The sequence below is a fragment of the Anomaloglossus baeobatrachus genome, chromosome 5 (assembly GCF_048569485.1).
Source record: "Anomaloglossus baeobatrachus isolate aAnoBae1 chromosome 5, aAnoBae1.hap1, whole genome shotgun sequence".
Lineage (NCBI taxonomy): Eukaryota > Metazoa > Chordata > Amphibia > Anura > Aromobatidae > Anomaloglossus > Anomaloglossus baeobatrachus.
In genome coordinates this window covers 329,371,364-329,387,720 of record NC_134357.1, presented here as the reverse complement: position 1 = coordinate 329,387,720, position 16,357 = coordinate 329,371,364, and the positions used below count along the sequence as shown (strand labels likewise).

Here is a 16,357-nt window from a genome sequence, read left to right as displayed (position 1 = left end):
CCTAGGGGTCTAGAGAATCCAAGGTGGGAAAAGCAGGAGTTGAAAGTCTGAAGCAGGAGAGGAAAGTTGAAGTTCAAAAGGTGGCAGTTTAGTGAAGTGTTGAGTCAGAAAGGAAAGGCGTCGGGGTTGGAGCCCCGGCGTACTGGCTAGGTGGCAGACGGTGGTCCGTGTCTGTCAGGAGATGGGAAGACGGCTGCTGGAGATCCGAGGTGGACCTGGACAGGGTTGAAGTCCGCTGGTACCGACACCGGAGAACCGACCCGGAAACCGTGCACAGAGGGGGTACTTGGACCCTGAAGCCAGGACCGGAACCAACGGTCTAGCTAATTAACCAATAGAAGGCAGGATTATAGGTCCTGTCCCAACCAAAGTCCCAAAAGCAGACAACCACCCACCGCGGGGGATAGGGCATCCGCCAGGGCCCGGTAGATGCCAAGGTTCAGCGTCAGCGGGCAAGGCTCCCAACAAAAGGACCGGGAGCGGACTCCGGTGTTTCACACTGGGAAGTCCAACATACCAAAAACACAGTGCAGAGAAAAGTGACACAGACCATCAGCCCGGGTGTGGGACCAGATACACCCGGCCGCGGCGGCCGGCCACAAGCACCTTGGTTTACCATTGCACTTGTGTGATTTATTCAATCATGAGTAAACTAACATTCCCCGGTCTGACCGGGCGCGCCGGCCCCTGCAGTCACTATCCTCAGCATAGAGACACTAGGCACCGGGGTATCCATCCCTACCCACGGAGGGGTTAACATCCAGCTGCCATCCCAACGCCCCTGGGTGCCCCACAACAGCAGCGGTGGTGCTACATTTCACCACACACCGTGGGTGGCGTCACAGATAGTTTACGGCAAATCCCATACAAATACGTCCCCTTTTATTTGAAGTGTCCGCGCGACCCCCGCGTCCGGTAGAATCCCTCGAGCCACACTGCGGATCCAGATCCGAGCAGCCCTGCTGGTGGCACGGGGGCGGCACACTTTCACTGAATAATTGTTACATAACATTAAATATACAGCCTAGAAGTCAAAACTAGAAATTGAACCTGACATGTAAATTTCAAAACATTTATTTGGGTTTTAAGGTATTGAGAATATTGTAATGTTTTCTTATGGGTGTCTAAGATCTAAGAAGTCATTGAATTAATACTACTTAAACTTATGGTAATACAAGTTGCATAGAGTAAAAAGAAATTAGGTCTTCATGCTTTATAATTAACTCCTTTTTGTATGTCTCTCAAATATTTGTCTAATAGCACATAATGTGCATTTGGCTCATCTTTGTCTTTCCAATATAGGTGTCCGCTATGTATAGAGAAGAAAGGCCATTATTATTAAAGATTACTGTTCCTGGCCCTCCAGTTGTTAAACTGCAGGATAAAAAAGGTGTTGTGACATTACTTGTCAAAACCGAAATTCTGGTCTGCAATGAAGATTCCACACAAACCTCAGTCTGTGTCCTTGGAGTTGTAAGTAAGACTTTTCTTGTTGCAAATTTCACTTCTTAGGCTATGTGCGCACGTTGCGTACTAGCCCTGCAGAAATTTCTGCAGCGATCTGAAGAGCACACGTGCACTTCAAATCGCTGCAAAAAATGTCCATAGAGAAAAAAAAAAATGCTGATTCCATGCGTTCTGCCTGCAGCTCCTGCCATAGACAGAGCAGGAGCTGCCGGCAAAGCGCACGGAAGAAGTGACATGTCACTTCTTAGAACGCGCACTTCGGGCAGCAGCCGAAGCGCTGCACTCTAAGACGCCACGTGTGCACGGCCCCTGCACAATCTCCATAGACTGTGCAGGGGATGCAGGACGCATGCAGTTACGCTGCGCTACAAAGCGCAGCGTAACTGCATGTATTTACGCAACGTGCACACATAGCCTTAGGCTGAGTTCTCATGAGGCTAAGGCCGGGGTCACAGTAGCATGTAGCATCAGTAGCGAGAGCTAATGACCCGCTGCTCAAACGCTGCAAGCGTGATCCGAGTGTTATTCTACTGTGATCCAATTCTCTTGCATGCGAAAATTGAAGCACAGGTGTAGAGAAGATGGAGAAATTAATTTCTCCATCTTCTCCATAGTCTGTCTCGGCGTATATCGGACAGCACTCAAATCACATCCACGTGCAGTCTGATGTTCACACTCACACTGCACGTGATCCGAGATATGCTGCCAATCGCAGCATGCTGCAATTTTATACCCTCAGCCCGATTCAGCTGAGGAAAAACATACAGATCTGACCTGTATCATTGAATAACATTGGGCCGCGTGCACTTCGATTTTTTAATCGGATTACACTCGTCTGATTTATACGCTTGAGTGACCCTGGCCGTTCTGCAGTTTCTACTTGTGTACTGATGAAAAAAAAAGCATGATTCGCGACAAGTACAGGGCAAAAATAAAGTCCTGTCGCATGCTGCAGATCAGCCTCATTTTGTTTGTACATTTTGTAAGGGTAAAATAACTTGGCATTTTACAGTACCAGAAAAGTGAATGAGATTTCTGAACTCTCATGCACAGGTTGCGTATTTTTTCCTTGTGAATTTGCATATTGAAAATGTTTTTTCAGTAGCATGGAGCATGTCAATTATATCAACCTTTTTTCACCCATTCATGCGCATGGAAAATAAATGCTGTAAAAACGCAGGTAAAAAGATAAGTATGGTAAGTAGAGTTTTTTATGACAAAACTCTGTTTTTGGTGCAGACAAATCGGCTGAAAATACTCAAAATGTGCACACAGCCTTAGTCTTTTAAGATGTCTATTCACTGTGACTTGAGTGACAGTGAAGCAAAGTGTTTTGGAGAACTACACATTACGGGGTCAGAGAACAAAGATCAGAACAGAGACATACACCAACAGCACAACTGCAGAACCAGAAAATACAACTGGCGATGTCCTAGGCGAGCATGCTCAGTAAAGAAGCCTGAGCAATTACCAGGAAGGTGGGACATCTGAGTAATCAGCATCAACATGGAATCCTGTGCTGTCAAACACACTACTAGCTAGTAACACAGGAAAGTGCAGCAGAGCATCTCCAAAGGCAATATGCTGTGCCCAGAGGAATCGTGACAATCACCATGCAAACACCCTGCGAAAACTCAGTCTCTGCATTCAAATAGATTAGTCCCACTGTGGATGGCTCTTTGGAAACAAAAAGGTTAAAATTAGCATCAATAATGGAAATAGGATAAACTCTGTAGTTCACTGAGATTTACAAGAAAAAAATCTAAGAATAGAGAATGTAAGAGAAAGCATCCCCAAACAAGAGTTCTGCTATACTGTGGACATATTAACGCTTTGCTTTGTGCCATAAATATTTGATTGGTGCAACTGCTGGAGACTTAAATCATCCTAAAAACTGATGTCCTAAGATCCCATTGGAGAGACCATTCTAAAGTGGTAGTCCAATATAATGTGTTGCCCATGCATAATACTACAAAGATGAGAGAATGTGTTATTTGGAAATCAATTCTACTTGAGTACTACAAATATTTGCATTTGACAACATGCAGATGTTTTTGTAACTCGATTCTGTGCGGATACAAGTGAAATGGCGGCTGCTGGCTGCCATACAACTAATCCATAAAACACCATCAAAAAGGATAAAAAATAAAATACTTATACTCATCTTACCGCTCAGCTCTCTGGCACTTTTGCTCCTCATTGTTACCTGTCTAGTCCTTTTCACATCTTTTTATCACCACTGCTCACACCTTTTAACACTTTTCCAAGACTTCTGGTTCTTATGAGGCCTGGAATGTTTCTGCCCATGCACATGCAAGGTCATGGCGCTTGTCATGATATGATTAGTGATGAGCGAGGACTTCCCTGCTCGGGTGTTTGGTATTCACAAGGAGCAGTTAGTTGCTCGCATTGGCCCTACTTAAGAACCATGTATAATGGAAGTCAATATCAAACTCAATCATTTTTTTGAGAAGTCTTCTGTAAAAATGCTTGAGTTCCTCATTGACTTCCATTATATCAGGTGCTTGAAACTTGCCCATCCGACCATCCAACTACTCATTACAAGTACCCAAGCACGGTAGTGCTTGCTCATCACTAATCATTTTCTTACATGCACTTACACAGAACCATCATGGGCCACGTAGATGAAAATCCTGACCATTCAATAAGCACCGGACAGGTGACAGTAAGGAAAGGAGGGGCTGGAAACAGTGGCGTAACTAAAGTGCAATGGGCCCCAGTGCAAAGTTTGTGTCTGGAACTCTCCACTTATGTGGACAGATGTATGAGCCCTTGCAGCTTTCTAAAACTTAGAAAGACATATGAGTTGCTCTCCCTCCCCTTCATTATGTAATATTGTACCCCATCCTATACTAATGTCCCCCATCCTAGGCCATTTCCTGGTAAATATGTCCCCATCCTGAGCACAATCTAATTCGGGGGCCCCTTTCTAGTATATACAGTCCCAATCCCTGTTCTGTCTGTAATGCATAAAGAAAAAGAAAAAAAACTCTACTCACCTCCCTCCGCTCCCACATCGTGTGGCGTCCTCTGTATCCAGCGTGCAGTGGCTGTCAGCTTACATCGAGGTGTACACCATGGATATTACATCACTGTCATGCTCCCCCGGTTACATGCACAACAATGTCAGCTGCTAGCAGTTTGCATTGCAGTGCCGGGACCCAATAGGTCACTGTGCTGCAATGGATTTCAGCTAGATGTGCGCCCTCAGACGCACATCCAGGTTATGCACACATGACCTCTGCAACCACAATCATTATGCCCCTGGCTGTAAGTTGAGTATAAACTCTTTTATTTTAGTTTTTACATCTTAAGCTTATTATGCTCTGGTGAGACTCAATTTGCGGAGAATAACTGCTATGCAAATCGAATCTCCTGTAAAAATCCCGATTTGAATTTTGTATGAGCCGCTTTTCTCTAGCTGATACATTACCTTTTATAATGTGAGTGCTCTACAAATACTGGTATAAATATGTCAGTTACTTTACTTTTTTAGTCTGTAGATTTTGAAACAAGAATCACAAAGTCATGAAGGCAAGCAAACAAATTCATCATGCTGCCTCTGTTTAATCTCTGTTCCTAACTCCCCAACTGACAATATCTCATTTTAGGATGCACATCTAGGAGCCCAGTTTTCGGTAACAGGAGATAAACTGAAGATTACCATGTCACTGGACAGGTAACTCATCAACATATCATGGGTGATAAGGGAGAATATTTATCAATGCATCCTAATTCATATCAAATTTATCAAAATGGTTCAGGCTATTTTAACAATCTAATTTTTAAACTGTAAAGTCTACGTTTACACAGCTACACTACTTATCAGTTAGCTTCCTTTTTGCCAGAAATATGTGCCACAATTTTCCTTTTTTGTGAAACATTGTGTCACATTTTAGGCTTTGCCTCTTTTCTGAAAAGCAATGACCCTTTTTAATAAAGCTAGGCCCCCTGGCTGGATGAGCTCTAAAAGATATCTAAAACACATCATAAATATGGTGAAAGTCATGAAAGACTGTTTTTGATGAAAATTATGGCAAAATTATGGCACATTTATCTTGAGAAATATACCTCAATTTGTGCAGGACAGATATGCTAAAAATATTATATTGGTGGCAACTTGGAATCAGGCAGATAGCATTAGAAAGGTGCCCGGCTGCCATACTAACAGCACAGCGCCTAAGAGAAAATTAGCTTTATTCACTTTGGGAACCTCCGACTTTCAACCTTACAGGCATGTACCTACAGTAACCGCTCACAGCACAGTATGGCGGCTAAAACCATGTCAAGGCACTTTTGATTGACAGCCGTCTTTACAAAGATGCACTGCTGAGGAACCTGTCAATCCAAGTGTGTAGATGTTCCTTAAGCTGTCACTCACAGTGCTATGATTATTGGCTGCAATTATTGGCTGCACTCCTATATGACAGAAAGTCGGCAGCTCCCAGGACAAATAAAGTTCATTTTCTCCCAGCAGTAGTGCATGCAATACTGCGTCTGACAACCTTCATAACATTATTTGCCTGCAGATTAACCCTATATCTCCAGGTTATTAGCATTACCCAACGTGACAGGATTCTTTTAATATAATGAACAGGTTATATTTATATTGAACAAAACTCAAGATTCCTGATGTCATAGGATTTTAGAGAAATTTTTAGTCTATTAATGGAGATAAACTTTTATTGGTGGTCCATGCTATGTAAATTTTAACCTAAACCCTTATCTAGAGATTACCCCAACCTAAATATCTAATAAGACTGCATAAAAAATTCCCTACCATTCCTTGACTACACTATATAACTACCATTGATTTTTTTCCCCTACTACCTATCTAATGACACTTCATTTAAGAATTCCAGTCCGTGCTGGAATACTCAAACAAAGCGTCATCAGGGGCATAGGCTACGGTCACAGACATAGCCTGTGCTCCCTCCCTAAAACAAAGCATCATCAGTTTAGTAGCAGTGGCGTTACACAAATCTAATGGGCCCCAGTGCAAGATTTGGAACTGGACCAGTGAATATCCATATTCTTTAATAGCACATGTGACTGACCAGCTGCTGCAGGAAGCCGACTGATGGGCGGCCATGTGTGCTGCTATTAAAGAACATAAATATTCACTGCTCCCCATGCCATTAATCCAGCCCACCTCTTAGCGTGGGCTTCAGTTCAAAAAGGTGAGCAGGTTTATTGGGGGTGTGGGGAGCAGTGAATATTCATATCCTTAATCGACGGCCAGCACATTGCAGTGCAGGGACTTGACAAGCCTCTGTGCTACAATGCATTTCAGATGGATGCACGACCTTGGATGCACATCCAAGTCAAACAGGCGCTGGGGGTTGCTGGGCCCCCTGTAACCTTGGGCTTGCTCACGATCCCTGCAACCAGGATCATTACCACCATGTCTCTCAATGTTTGAGATGTAAAAATGTAATGATACAGCCTTGATATCCTGGTTTAACCTCCTGCATGATTAGCAAGTGCTGAAAGCAGAGCACTGATATTAACAACTCTCAGATGAGGTTGATGTGGAGGAGGGGCAGCACAGCTGAGTTTAGCTGTAGACACATTACAAAGTCTTCTATTAGTTCTCCGCCTCTCATAGCACCAGGGCCCACGAGGTAAGAGGGCCTATTTCCACCTCCAAAGCAGATAAAACTATCACCCATATAACACCCACTTGTACTAAACTAAAGATTAACTCTTTAGATGTAAAATATTTTAGTTTCTAATATTTCCGCAATGGAGAGACAAAATTAAAATAAGTTAAAAATACTAAATAATTTTATTCTGCTTTGCAGTCACGATTATGTGTTCTCTTTACATCAAATTTTTTTCTTAGAGCCATGGAATTTCTCTGTATGTCCCCCAGACTTTAGTATTTAAACCTCAGTCATACTTAATTTGTTGGCAACATAAACAATAATTTTATTAATTGAAATGTATTATTATGGGTTTTCAAGGGTATTTTTGTTGCAAGAGACCTACAGTCATCTTGTTTCTGAAAGAATATCTTAGCTATAGACTAGTATCTTTCAGATCATTTTAACAATATCTACAGAGCTTTGGGTTCTTTTAGCTGAAATGAAACATAATTTCATAAAGCTGGTATATACACTGACAAACAAAAGGGTAGCAATGTTTTGAACTTTAGATTTCAGGCTCCATATCTCACCATCCTCTACAGCTTCAAAAGTGAGACTACCTTTATTTTATAGACAATTATCTTGACTATCTCATATAAATTTCACTTACAACTATTTAACATATGATTAGTTATGCAAATTATTATGTCACTGCATTATTACTGTTTTGCTCCTGGTGGTGGAAAAATCTTTTATTTCTGAATACTACAAATTACAACCAGTTCTCAGTGTTTTATTAGATTGATTCCAAAGCAAAAGGTCACTGGTTTAAATTGAGGAGCAGCCATAAAAATTTCACAAGAAAAGAGAAGCATCATCCAGCTCATCGATAGGGGTCTCTCAGCCAAGAATATTGCCAAACTGCATCATATGAGTGCTATGACATTTTGAAGAATAAGAAATTAAATTCATCAATTTAAAAGCCAAGCTGTGGACGTTCAGACAAAATATTGGAGTCAACAAGTCAGTTCATTACAAGATCTATTGTTTCTGGAACGGCAAACATGGCAGTGGAGTTGGGTAATATGTTTCGCAATAATGAGATCACAGACGTCCATGGAAGCACCGTGCAACACAGGTTACACAAGTCTGGAATGGTGGCCCGAAAAGAGGTAAAGAAGCCTCAATATCATCATGAGTTGTCTCAAGCTTGCAAAAAAGTACGAAAAGTGGACAGTGGAAGATTGAAAACAGATAATTTGCATTTGGAGCAATCAGACAAAAGTCAATAGACTAGGCTCTGATGGGTGCCAATTGATCTGGAAGAAACATAGGAAAAAGGAGCGTGATGATACGGGTTTGTTTCACAACCAGAGGCGTTGGATACTTGACCAGGATTGATCGTGGTCTCAGTGCTGAGCTTTATATGAATATCCTACCAAGACAAGATTAAGATTGGCCAAGAAATGGTTCAATGACAATTAAGTAGAGGTGGTGGATTGTCTCCCACAGTCCCCAGACCTCATCCTAATCGGACACTTGTGGGTAGAGTTGAAGAAAAAGCTGTATACATACTCAAGTGAGTTGACTGGTATGCACTAACATTGGGACCAGGTTGCGGTCGAGACATGCTTGAATCTGTTGAAGTACATGCCCAGAAGGATTCAGGCAGTGTTGAAAACCAAAGTTGAATTTACAAAATACTAAGAAAATAATAAAAAAAAATGTGTTTATATTATTAGGAACAAAACAGTAACAATGCAGTGACATGACAAGAATCTGTATAACCAATCATATGCTAAATAGTTGCACCTAAAATTTATGAGATAGCCAAGATTATTGTCTTCAAAATTAAGGTGGCCTCACGTTCAAACCTGTAGTGGATGAAGTGATATGAAGCCTGAAAGCAAAACTTCTAAACTTTGTTACCCTTTTGTTCATCAGTGTATCTGCCATATAACAAGTAATATAATATAATAGCAAATTATGGACTGTGATAGTTATATTGATTATTTTATTAATCGCCTTATATCTTAAGCTGAAATAAAGTTCTACTGTAAGATTACTTTTTTCTTATACTTCTTTTAGCACACATCTTTCTGTACTTTCGAGTTCAGTTGGAAAATTTGATGTATGTATCACTTTTTATCTGTTTATCTAAGAAGCTTACATAAATGTATATGAAACATAATATATGCTGTATACATAAACTGGAGATCAAAATTAGAGGACAATGTATGATCACTTGTAGAGATGAGCGAACTTGTTCGGTAAAGGTTCACCAATTTCAAATTTGGTACAAGCCTGAGCTTGTTCATTCTGGCACGGCAAAACCAAGCTCCTCCCCCACAAGTCAGTAATGTTCATTCTTTGTTTCTTTTCTGCCCCGAATGCTGGCCGCATTTTCAAAAATGCTTTTTTAATAGCATTTTCTACTTTTGGATAAGATTGTGGTGTTGTTTGATGTGGGGATGTATAAAATCAGTTCAGGAGGCGGAGATTCTGGCCTGGGAGAAGACAGATGCATGCGGCACCATTTTTTTTCTTAACTTTATTTGTGGAGGTTGCTGCAGCCAATCACAGCACAGGATACATCCACAAGGTTCAGACAGAAGGGCTTCTGTGGTTGGCTGCCTAAGTCACATGTCCGTGTGCATATAAATTGCTAACAAGTTGGCTTGGAGCCATTTTGTGAATGTGAAACATTAGGGAAGCTGCTGCCGCTGGTGCAGCTAGACAGTAAGCTTAGCTAGGGGAAATATGCTTGGTAGTTCAGATAGATAGGAGATAGTTTACAGTAGGAATATGCAGTGTAGGGAAAGGTGTGTGTGTGCTATGTTGGCACATTTCATGATCGAAATAGGGATTGGTACTTGTAGTGCCTGCTATAGAGTTGCCAGTGAAGCATGTAAATAAGTATTGCTACGTATTACTGGCTGCTGAAAAGTATCAAAACACAGTCATAGGTTTTGTTAATTGTTAGTGCCTGACCTAAAAAAAATAGCAAGTGAAGTATTTGAAAAGTGGTACTTGGCAATTTTAATTGCCTGATGAAAAATCTGCAAGCAGTTATAGGTATGGTTACTGTTACGGAGAGGACAATTGGATATAAAATAATATGAACCAATCATCACCCGAAGTCCGCCGGGCAGATGGTAAGGCCACTACAGGACTGGAAGACGCACACAGCAACACAGGTGAACAGAATTAAGAACAAAGGGGATGTTAAGGTTACACCCCAACGTGTAGTGTGTCCCTGTTAACTTCACAGGTACACGTGTAGAATATATATATATAGGTATATATATATATATACCTATATATAGGTATAGGTCACGAGTGTAGAAACATGTCAGACCAACAGGTGATCCAGTTACACTCACTGAGACACCAGGGACATAAACCAGGAACCGGTCACGTGCGTACGGGGAACAACTAACCATAAACAGGTATGCAGGTATTGGTCACGTACGTAGAGGCACGTCAGACCAAACGGACTACCCAGTTGGCGTCGCCAGGTTCACAGTGACTGGTACACACATAAGCACTGCAGACCACCCGTCACGTGTGTACGGGACACGTCAGGCCGGGAGGGTAACCAGCTAGTGGTACTGGAGACCCGAGGACTGGTAGGACAATGGTTGACCCTCACTGTACCGAAGTATGGGTGTGCACGAATACCCGGCACCATTGCCTAACACTGAAGTAGTCACAGTCCTTTTATATAAATGCCTGCCACAAGCACTGCAGGTAAATGGCGTTGGAACCCACACACTCTCACAGCCAGGTTAGCTTAGCTGTCAGCATACAGAATAACATTTGCGCGCCGATGGGTGGAGCTATAGACCTTTTATAGCAGCCTCCCTGGCCCAGGCCACATGGCATGTGGTAATGGCGTCGGCTGTGGAAGTCAATAACGGGACTGGACCAGTTCGAGGCACAACAGAACCCCAAACAGTAACAGTTACTTGTTAGTGCTTGGGCTAAAAAAATTCCTAAGGAAGTATCTAAAAAGAGGTTTTGGGCTATTTTAATTGCCTGCTAAACATTGCGCAAACACATTTATAGGTATTGGTAGTTAGCCATGTGTGGCCGAAAAAGTTGCTAGAGAAGTATTTAAAAAGTGGTTCCTGCCAATTTTAATTGCCTAGTCAAAATTCTGCAAACACCGTTATACGTATTTTTGCTTGTTAGTGCCTTGCCTTCAAAACGTGATAAGGAAGTATGTAAAAGGTGTTTCTTTGCAACTTAAATTTCCAGCTCCATCTTACGCAGTGAAATAAATGTATACATATTGTTAGTGGTGCCTGCTGAAAATTTGCTATTGAAGCTAAAAAGATCTGCTTGGTACTTTACCGTGTCTGCTCCAAATTACGCAGTGAACCGCATTTGTAGGTAGTGGTACTTTTTAGTGCCTTCACAATATTGCTAACTCAGGCAGGAAATAATTTATCTTCTGTGTCAGGTGTTTGACAGGTGTAGTCGTAGGGTTCTGAAACATCTGTTTCAAAGGGGAAAGGTACATTAACCATGAGTGGTAAATCACGACGAGGTTGTTGTGGAAGGGGAACTAGGCAGGGTGTTGGAGGTGTGCGTATGGGAAGTTCTATTAGTTAAAGGTCTAGTGAGCAAATGCCGGCTCATCGTATCCCAAGAGAAATGAGAACAACTTCTGTTACTGGACAGCCTATTCCATTAGATTTCTTGGGCATCCGCACATTGCGGATGCCAAATAAAATTAACTGTGGACCACATCTCCTCTGTCTGAACAACATGCTCCTCACCAAAGGTGAGTCTAGCCTTTTGAGTCTTTCTGCTAATGAGAGGTTTGGTCACTGCAAAGTGGGCTTTCAGTCCAAATGCTCTTAAATGTCATGATACTGTATGATGAGGCAGATCATTACCCTGTTCAGTGCTGAACTGACAAGCAGTTCCAGCTGCAATGTTGAAACTATTACCCATGAAGATTCTCCACATTATCCTGTCCTCTCTTGCATTTGTCTTTTGAGGTCAACCAGCCTTCTTGGGGAACTTGAAAGAGTTTGGGATGTTGTAAAGATGCAATATTCTTGAAATCACAGACTAGGAATGACTAACTTCTCTTGCGATGGCTGATAGGGTCACCCTTTTGGCCTCCATCTGGACAACTTGCTGCTGGAGGGTTTCAGTCACTTTGGAACAGCATACCATTTTTGCTAAGTCAGTGCAAACTGGAGTGTTAGGCTATGTGCCCACGCTGTGGAAAATATGCGGAATTTGCTGCGATTTTTTCACGGATATTCTGTGGATTTTTCAAAAATCTGCAGTACAGCGAGTCCCCAGCAATTTCTATGGCATTTTGGAACTGCTGTGCCCATGCTGCGGTTTTTTCCGCAGCGGAAATAATGCGGATTTCCCTGCGGAAAAATCTGCAGCATATCAATTATTCCTGCAGATTTTTCCACAAGATCCTATGCTTACCTGCCTTTATAGAAGACACTGGAGTCACTTCCTCCGGTGCAGAGGAGTGCAGTGCAGCTAGGAGCAGGAAGTAGGAGGTGGGCGGGACCTGCACGAGCTCTGGTCATGTGACAGCCAGAGCTAGTTCAGGCCCGCCCAACTTCGCCGGCAATGTGCAGACAGAAATAGCCGGAAAGTGAAGTGCTGCGTGATGGAGATAAGTATGAACTCCCCGATCACTCCAGCACTTGTTCTGCATTGAGGATGCAGTGCTGAAGCCATGGTACTGTATCCTCAATGCAGAATGACCGCAGTATATGCGCAGGATATTCCGCAATACAACCGTAGCATGGAAACAGACAAAGCTGTGCTGCGGTTTTCTGGGATATATCCACAGGACACTTTCCCCTTGGACACATAGCCTTAGGCTGCCAGTTAAATTGGGTCTGTCGGATAATTAAGTAAATTAACACCAATAAATTGCAGGTATCTGAAAGTGTTCTCTAATTTTGATTAATGTTCTTTCACATTTATCTCATTTACATTTTTATTATGTGCTTTTAAAAAAAAATCATTTTATGAAATAAGCTTAAAATACTGCTAGTTTAATAATGTTAGGATATAATCACATAGAACTACAAAATGACCGCAACATTTAGGAAATTGTGTGTTCTTTATTTTTTTCAGTGTATAAACAAAACCCTCTCTTTCAGGTTTCTGCTCTTGGGGGCTTAGTTGGTAACATAATCAACCTCGCGTTTCTGCCAACATTGAACAGTAAGGATTTATGTCACATACTGAATTTATACCAGGAGATTAATGTATTTTATGTTTCATTATAACCAAGATGCAGCTTAAAGCTCCTGAATCCCTATGTAAAATATGCACACTGTCAGCACACCCTTCCACCTTGTATGGGGTTCCTGAGATGGCATGGAGTGGCCTGGGTCCGGGTCTTGCAGTATTGAGAAAAAAAACATAGGTATTCAGCGATGCCCTCAAACTATTGTGCCTATTATGCAACTGGCATTGTGTTTTATCACAAAGAGTCTTTTAGATCTCTTCAGAGTTGGGTGTGACTATCACATGTATTTTACTTTTTATTGTTCTAAATGGCCTATTGAGCATTCATGATGAATCCTATTTTTCTCTAGAAGCAATGTATGGGGTGCAGCATGCTACAATAATTTTATTTTAGCCACAGAAGCCATGGAAAAATCTCATCTCTGAGTATCTTCATGTGAAAAGCAATATTTATATGGAGTCCATAGTATTGAACCTATCAGTAAAAAACCTTTGGCCATGAGTGGCTTTTATTATGCCAATTTTGTTTATGGGCATGTAGGAATAAGATTCTCCAGATTTATTTAGAGGCACACACCACTTAAGGCACCACTCCGGTGTTTTTTTTTTAAGTGCTTGAGTGATGCTTTCACTCTAAGGGGCACTTTGCATGCTGCGACATCGCACCTGCGATCTCGTTGGGGTCAAATTGAAAGTGACGCACATCCGGCAACGGTAACAATGTCGCAGCGTGTAAAGTTTAGATACACTGATCATCGATCGCAAAAACATCACAATCGGGTGATCGGTGTAGTGTCGGTCATTTTTCATGAATTTGCTGCAGCAACAGGTACGATGTTGTTCCTCATTCCTGCGGCAGCACACATCGCTGTGTATGAAGCCGCAGGAGCGAGGAACATCACCTATCTGCGTCCCGGCTGCAATGAGGAAGGAAGGAGGTGGGCGGGATGTTTACGTCCCGCTCATCTCCGCCCCTCCGCTTCAATTGGCCGCCTGCCGTGTGACGTCGCTGTGACTCCACATGACCCACCCCCTTAGTAAGGAGGCGGGTCACCGGCCAGAGCGACGTTGCAGGGCAGGTAAGTGCGTGTGAAGCTGCCGTAGCGATAATGTTCGCTACGGCAGCTATCACAAGATATCGCATGTGCGACGGGGGCGGGGCCTATCGTGCTCGGCCTCGCAAGCATCGGCTAGCAATGTCGCAGCATGCAAAGTGCCCCTAAGTCACCTGCCTCCAGTCTTATAATCACCTTCCAGCATTTTAATCCTTTTTCGGCGTCGCTCTGGTCATTTGGTTCCTTCTTGTGCCTGAAGTGAGGTTAGAACAAGGCTCCCATAGATATATATTGAAGAGTGACCTCCCGCACTCTCCATGACAAACTGGATTAGCCGGAAGGTCATAAATCACAGGAGACTGACCGTAGCGATGCTGGAAAAAGATGAGGACGGCGGCAGGTGAGTATAAGACAGGGGCAGGAGACTTACATTTAAAGCACCACCCCAGTTCTGAAAATCAAAACATTGGAGTGGTGCTTTAATCATCAAGTGTATCTCATCACTGATGTGTGCCTCTGTGCGTCTCTCCAGAAATGTTACTCCAGTCATAGACTTTATAACACTGCCACTTTAAATTAAGTTGTTACTGTAGGTGGTCATTGCTACATCCTGCCTAACCCAACTCCTCAACAGCTCTGCTAATTTTTTCAGAGCTGCCTAAAAGTAATGTTAAAATGCCGACTGTCGCAAAATGTTTGCACAAATTGGTGTTTCACAATTCTGTGATATTTGAAGGTTTTTTACACCAGAACGGCGAAGCTACCATGATGAAATGGTGCCCATGTGTGAGCATAATACTTATCGAAAATGTATGTGTGACTAAAACCTGAATATATCTATTGTTATTGCTACATTTCAGCCGTTGTAGGGAGCGGAATACCATTACCAAAGCTGATGAACATAGACTTTAGTGATGCAGAGATTGATATTCTGGATGTAAGTATAACATATTGTTTGTTTCCATTATATGATTGTGTCACATATTGTCTTAAAATGGTTATCTTATGCCAGGGATCTATAGTATAGCCACAGAATTTGCCCTTGTCTAATCCATGTGAGTCCCAAATCCAGGAAATGCAACTATTTTCAGAACCAGGATTTCTCGTTCCTGCTTAGTACATGAGATTGACAATATTTAGAACCCCTATAGCAGTGAATAGAGCGTGCATAGCCACTTCTGTCACTACACTAGCACCAACTCGAACAGGGTGCCAGTACATCTATCTCAAGAGCGAGGGAAACCCCACTCTTGAAATAGATGCTTATAGCATATCCTGGAAATATGAGATTAATGTCTATCATATGTTTGTGCAGTAGTAAACCGTTATTCATTCTATTATTCATTAAGGAGGCCTCAGAATCATTATTTCTAAAGTAAAGTACAAAATACTGCAAGATTTGATATATTTTTCTTTTTTTTATCCTCAGGATCTTATTCTAATAAATTCATGAATAAGGTAAGATAGCAAATTATCCAATTGAATATACTGTATATACAACAGACTGGGGCCTAAAGCCAGTGAATATTTCTATAAAGGGGTTAGCTATTTGTCTCATTAAAGATTTTTAACATTTCATAGCTAAAGTTCCAACCATCGGCAGCCCTACAGTCACTAGATCCCCATTTCTCCTCCGTGCAACTGTGGTGAGGAGTTTGAACAGAGCAATGATGTGCTACCCTTCCATCCAAACTCTATGGGGGCGATTCATCAAAACAGGCCATTCTGTCTCTGGTATTGATAAAGGGGCATTTTGGAGCAGGTGGTCTTGCTGTCACATCTAAGCTCTAGCTTTGCTTACTTTGTCAGTCGGGGCAACAATTATGTGAAAACACCAGAAGTAGCAACCTTTTGTGCAACCTTGCGTTGCGCAAAAAACTGACTTTTCAAAGATTTGGTGAGTCAGAAATCTAGCAAAAAAGCTTTCATTACTTGCCTGCTCCATTCATTACAGAAACAGTCAGGTGTTGGTTGTGTACTCAA

The 16,357-nt window shown here is 42.1% G+C and overlaps 1 protein-coding gene across 1 annotated transcript in view; it reads left to right on the top strand.

The window, feature by feature from the left end:
* Nucleotides 1-16,357, top strand: part of LOC142310070 (BPI fold-containing family B member 4-like) — a 126,321-nt gene that overhangs the window by 104,200 nt on the left and 5,764 nt on the right. The window contains exons 10-15 of the mRNA XM_075347538.1: nt 1,303-1,473; nt 5,100-5,167; nt 9,165-9,207; nt 13,229-13,292; nt 15,235-15,311; nt 15,804-15,832. Coding sequence (XP_075203653.1) covers nt 1,303-1,473; nt 5,100-5,167; nt 9,165-9,207; nt 13,229-13,292; nt 15,235-15,311; nt 15,804-15,827 — 447 coding nt within the window. The 3' untranslated portion in view covers nt 15,828-15,832. The remainder of the gene's footprint in view (nt 1-1,302; nt 1,474-5,099; nt 5,168-9,164; nt 9,208-13,228; nt 13,293-15,234; nt 15,312-15,803; nt 15,833-16,357) is intronic.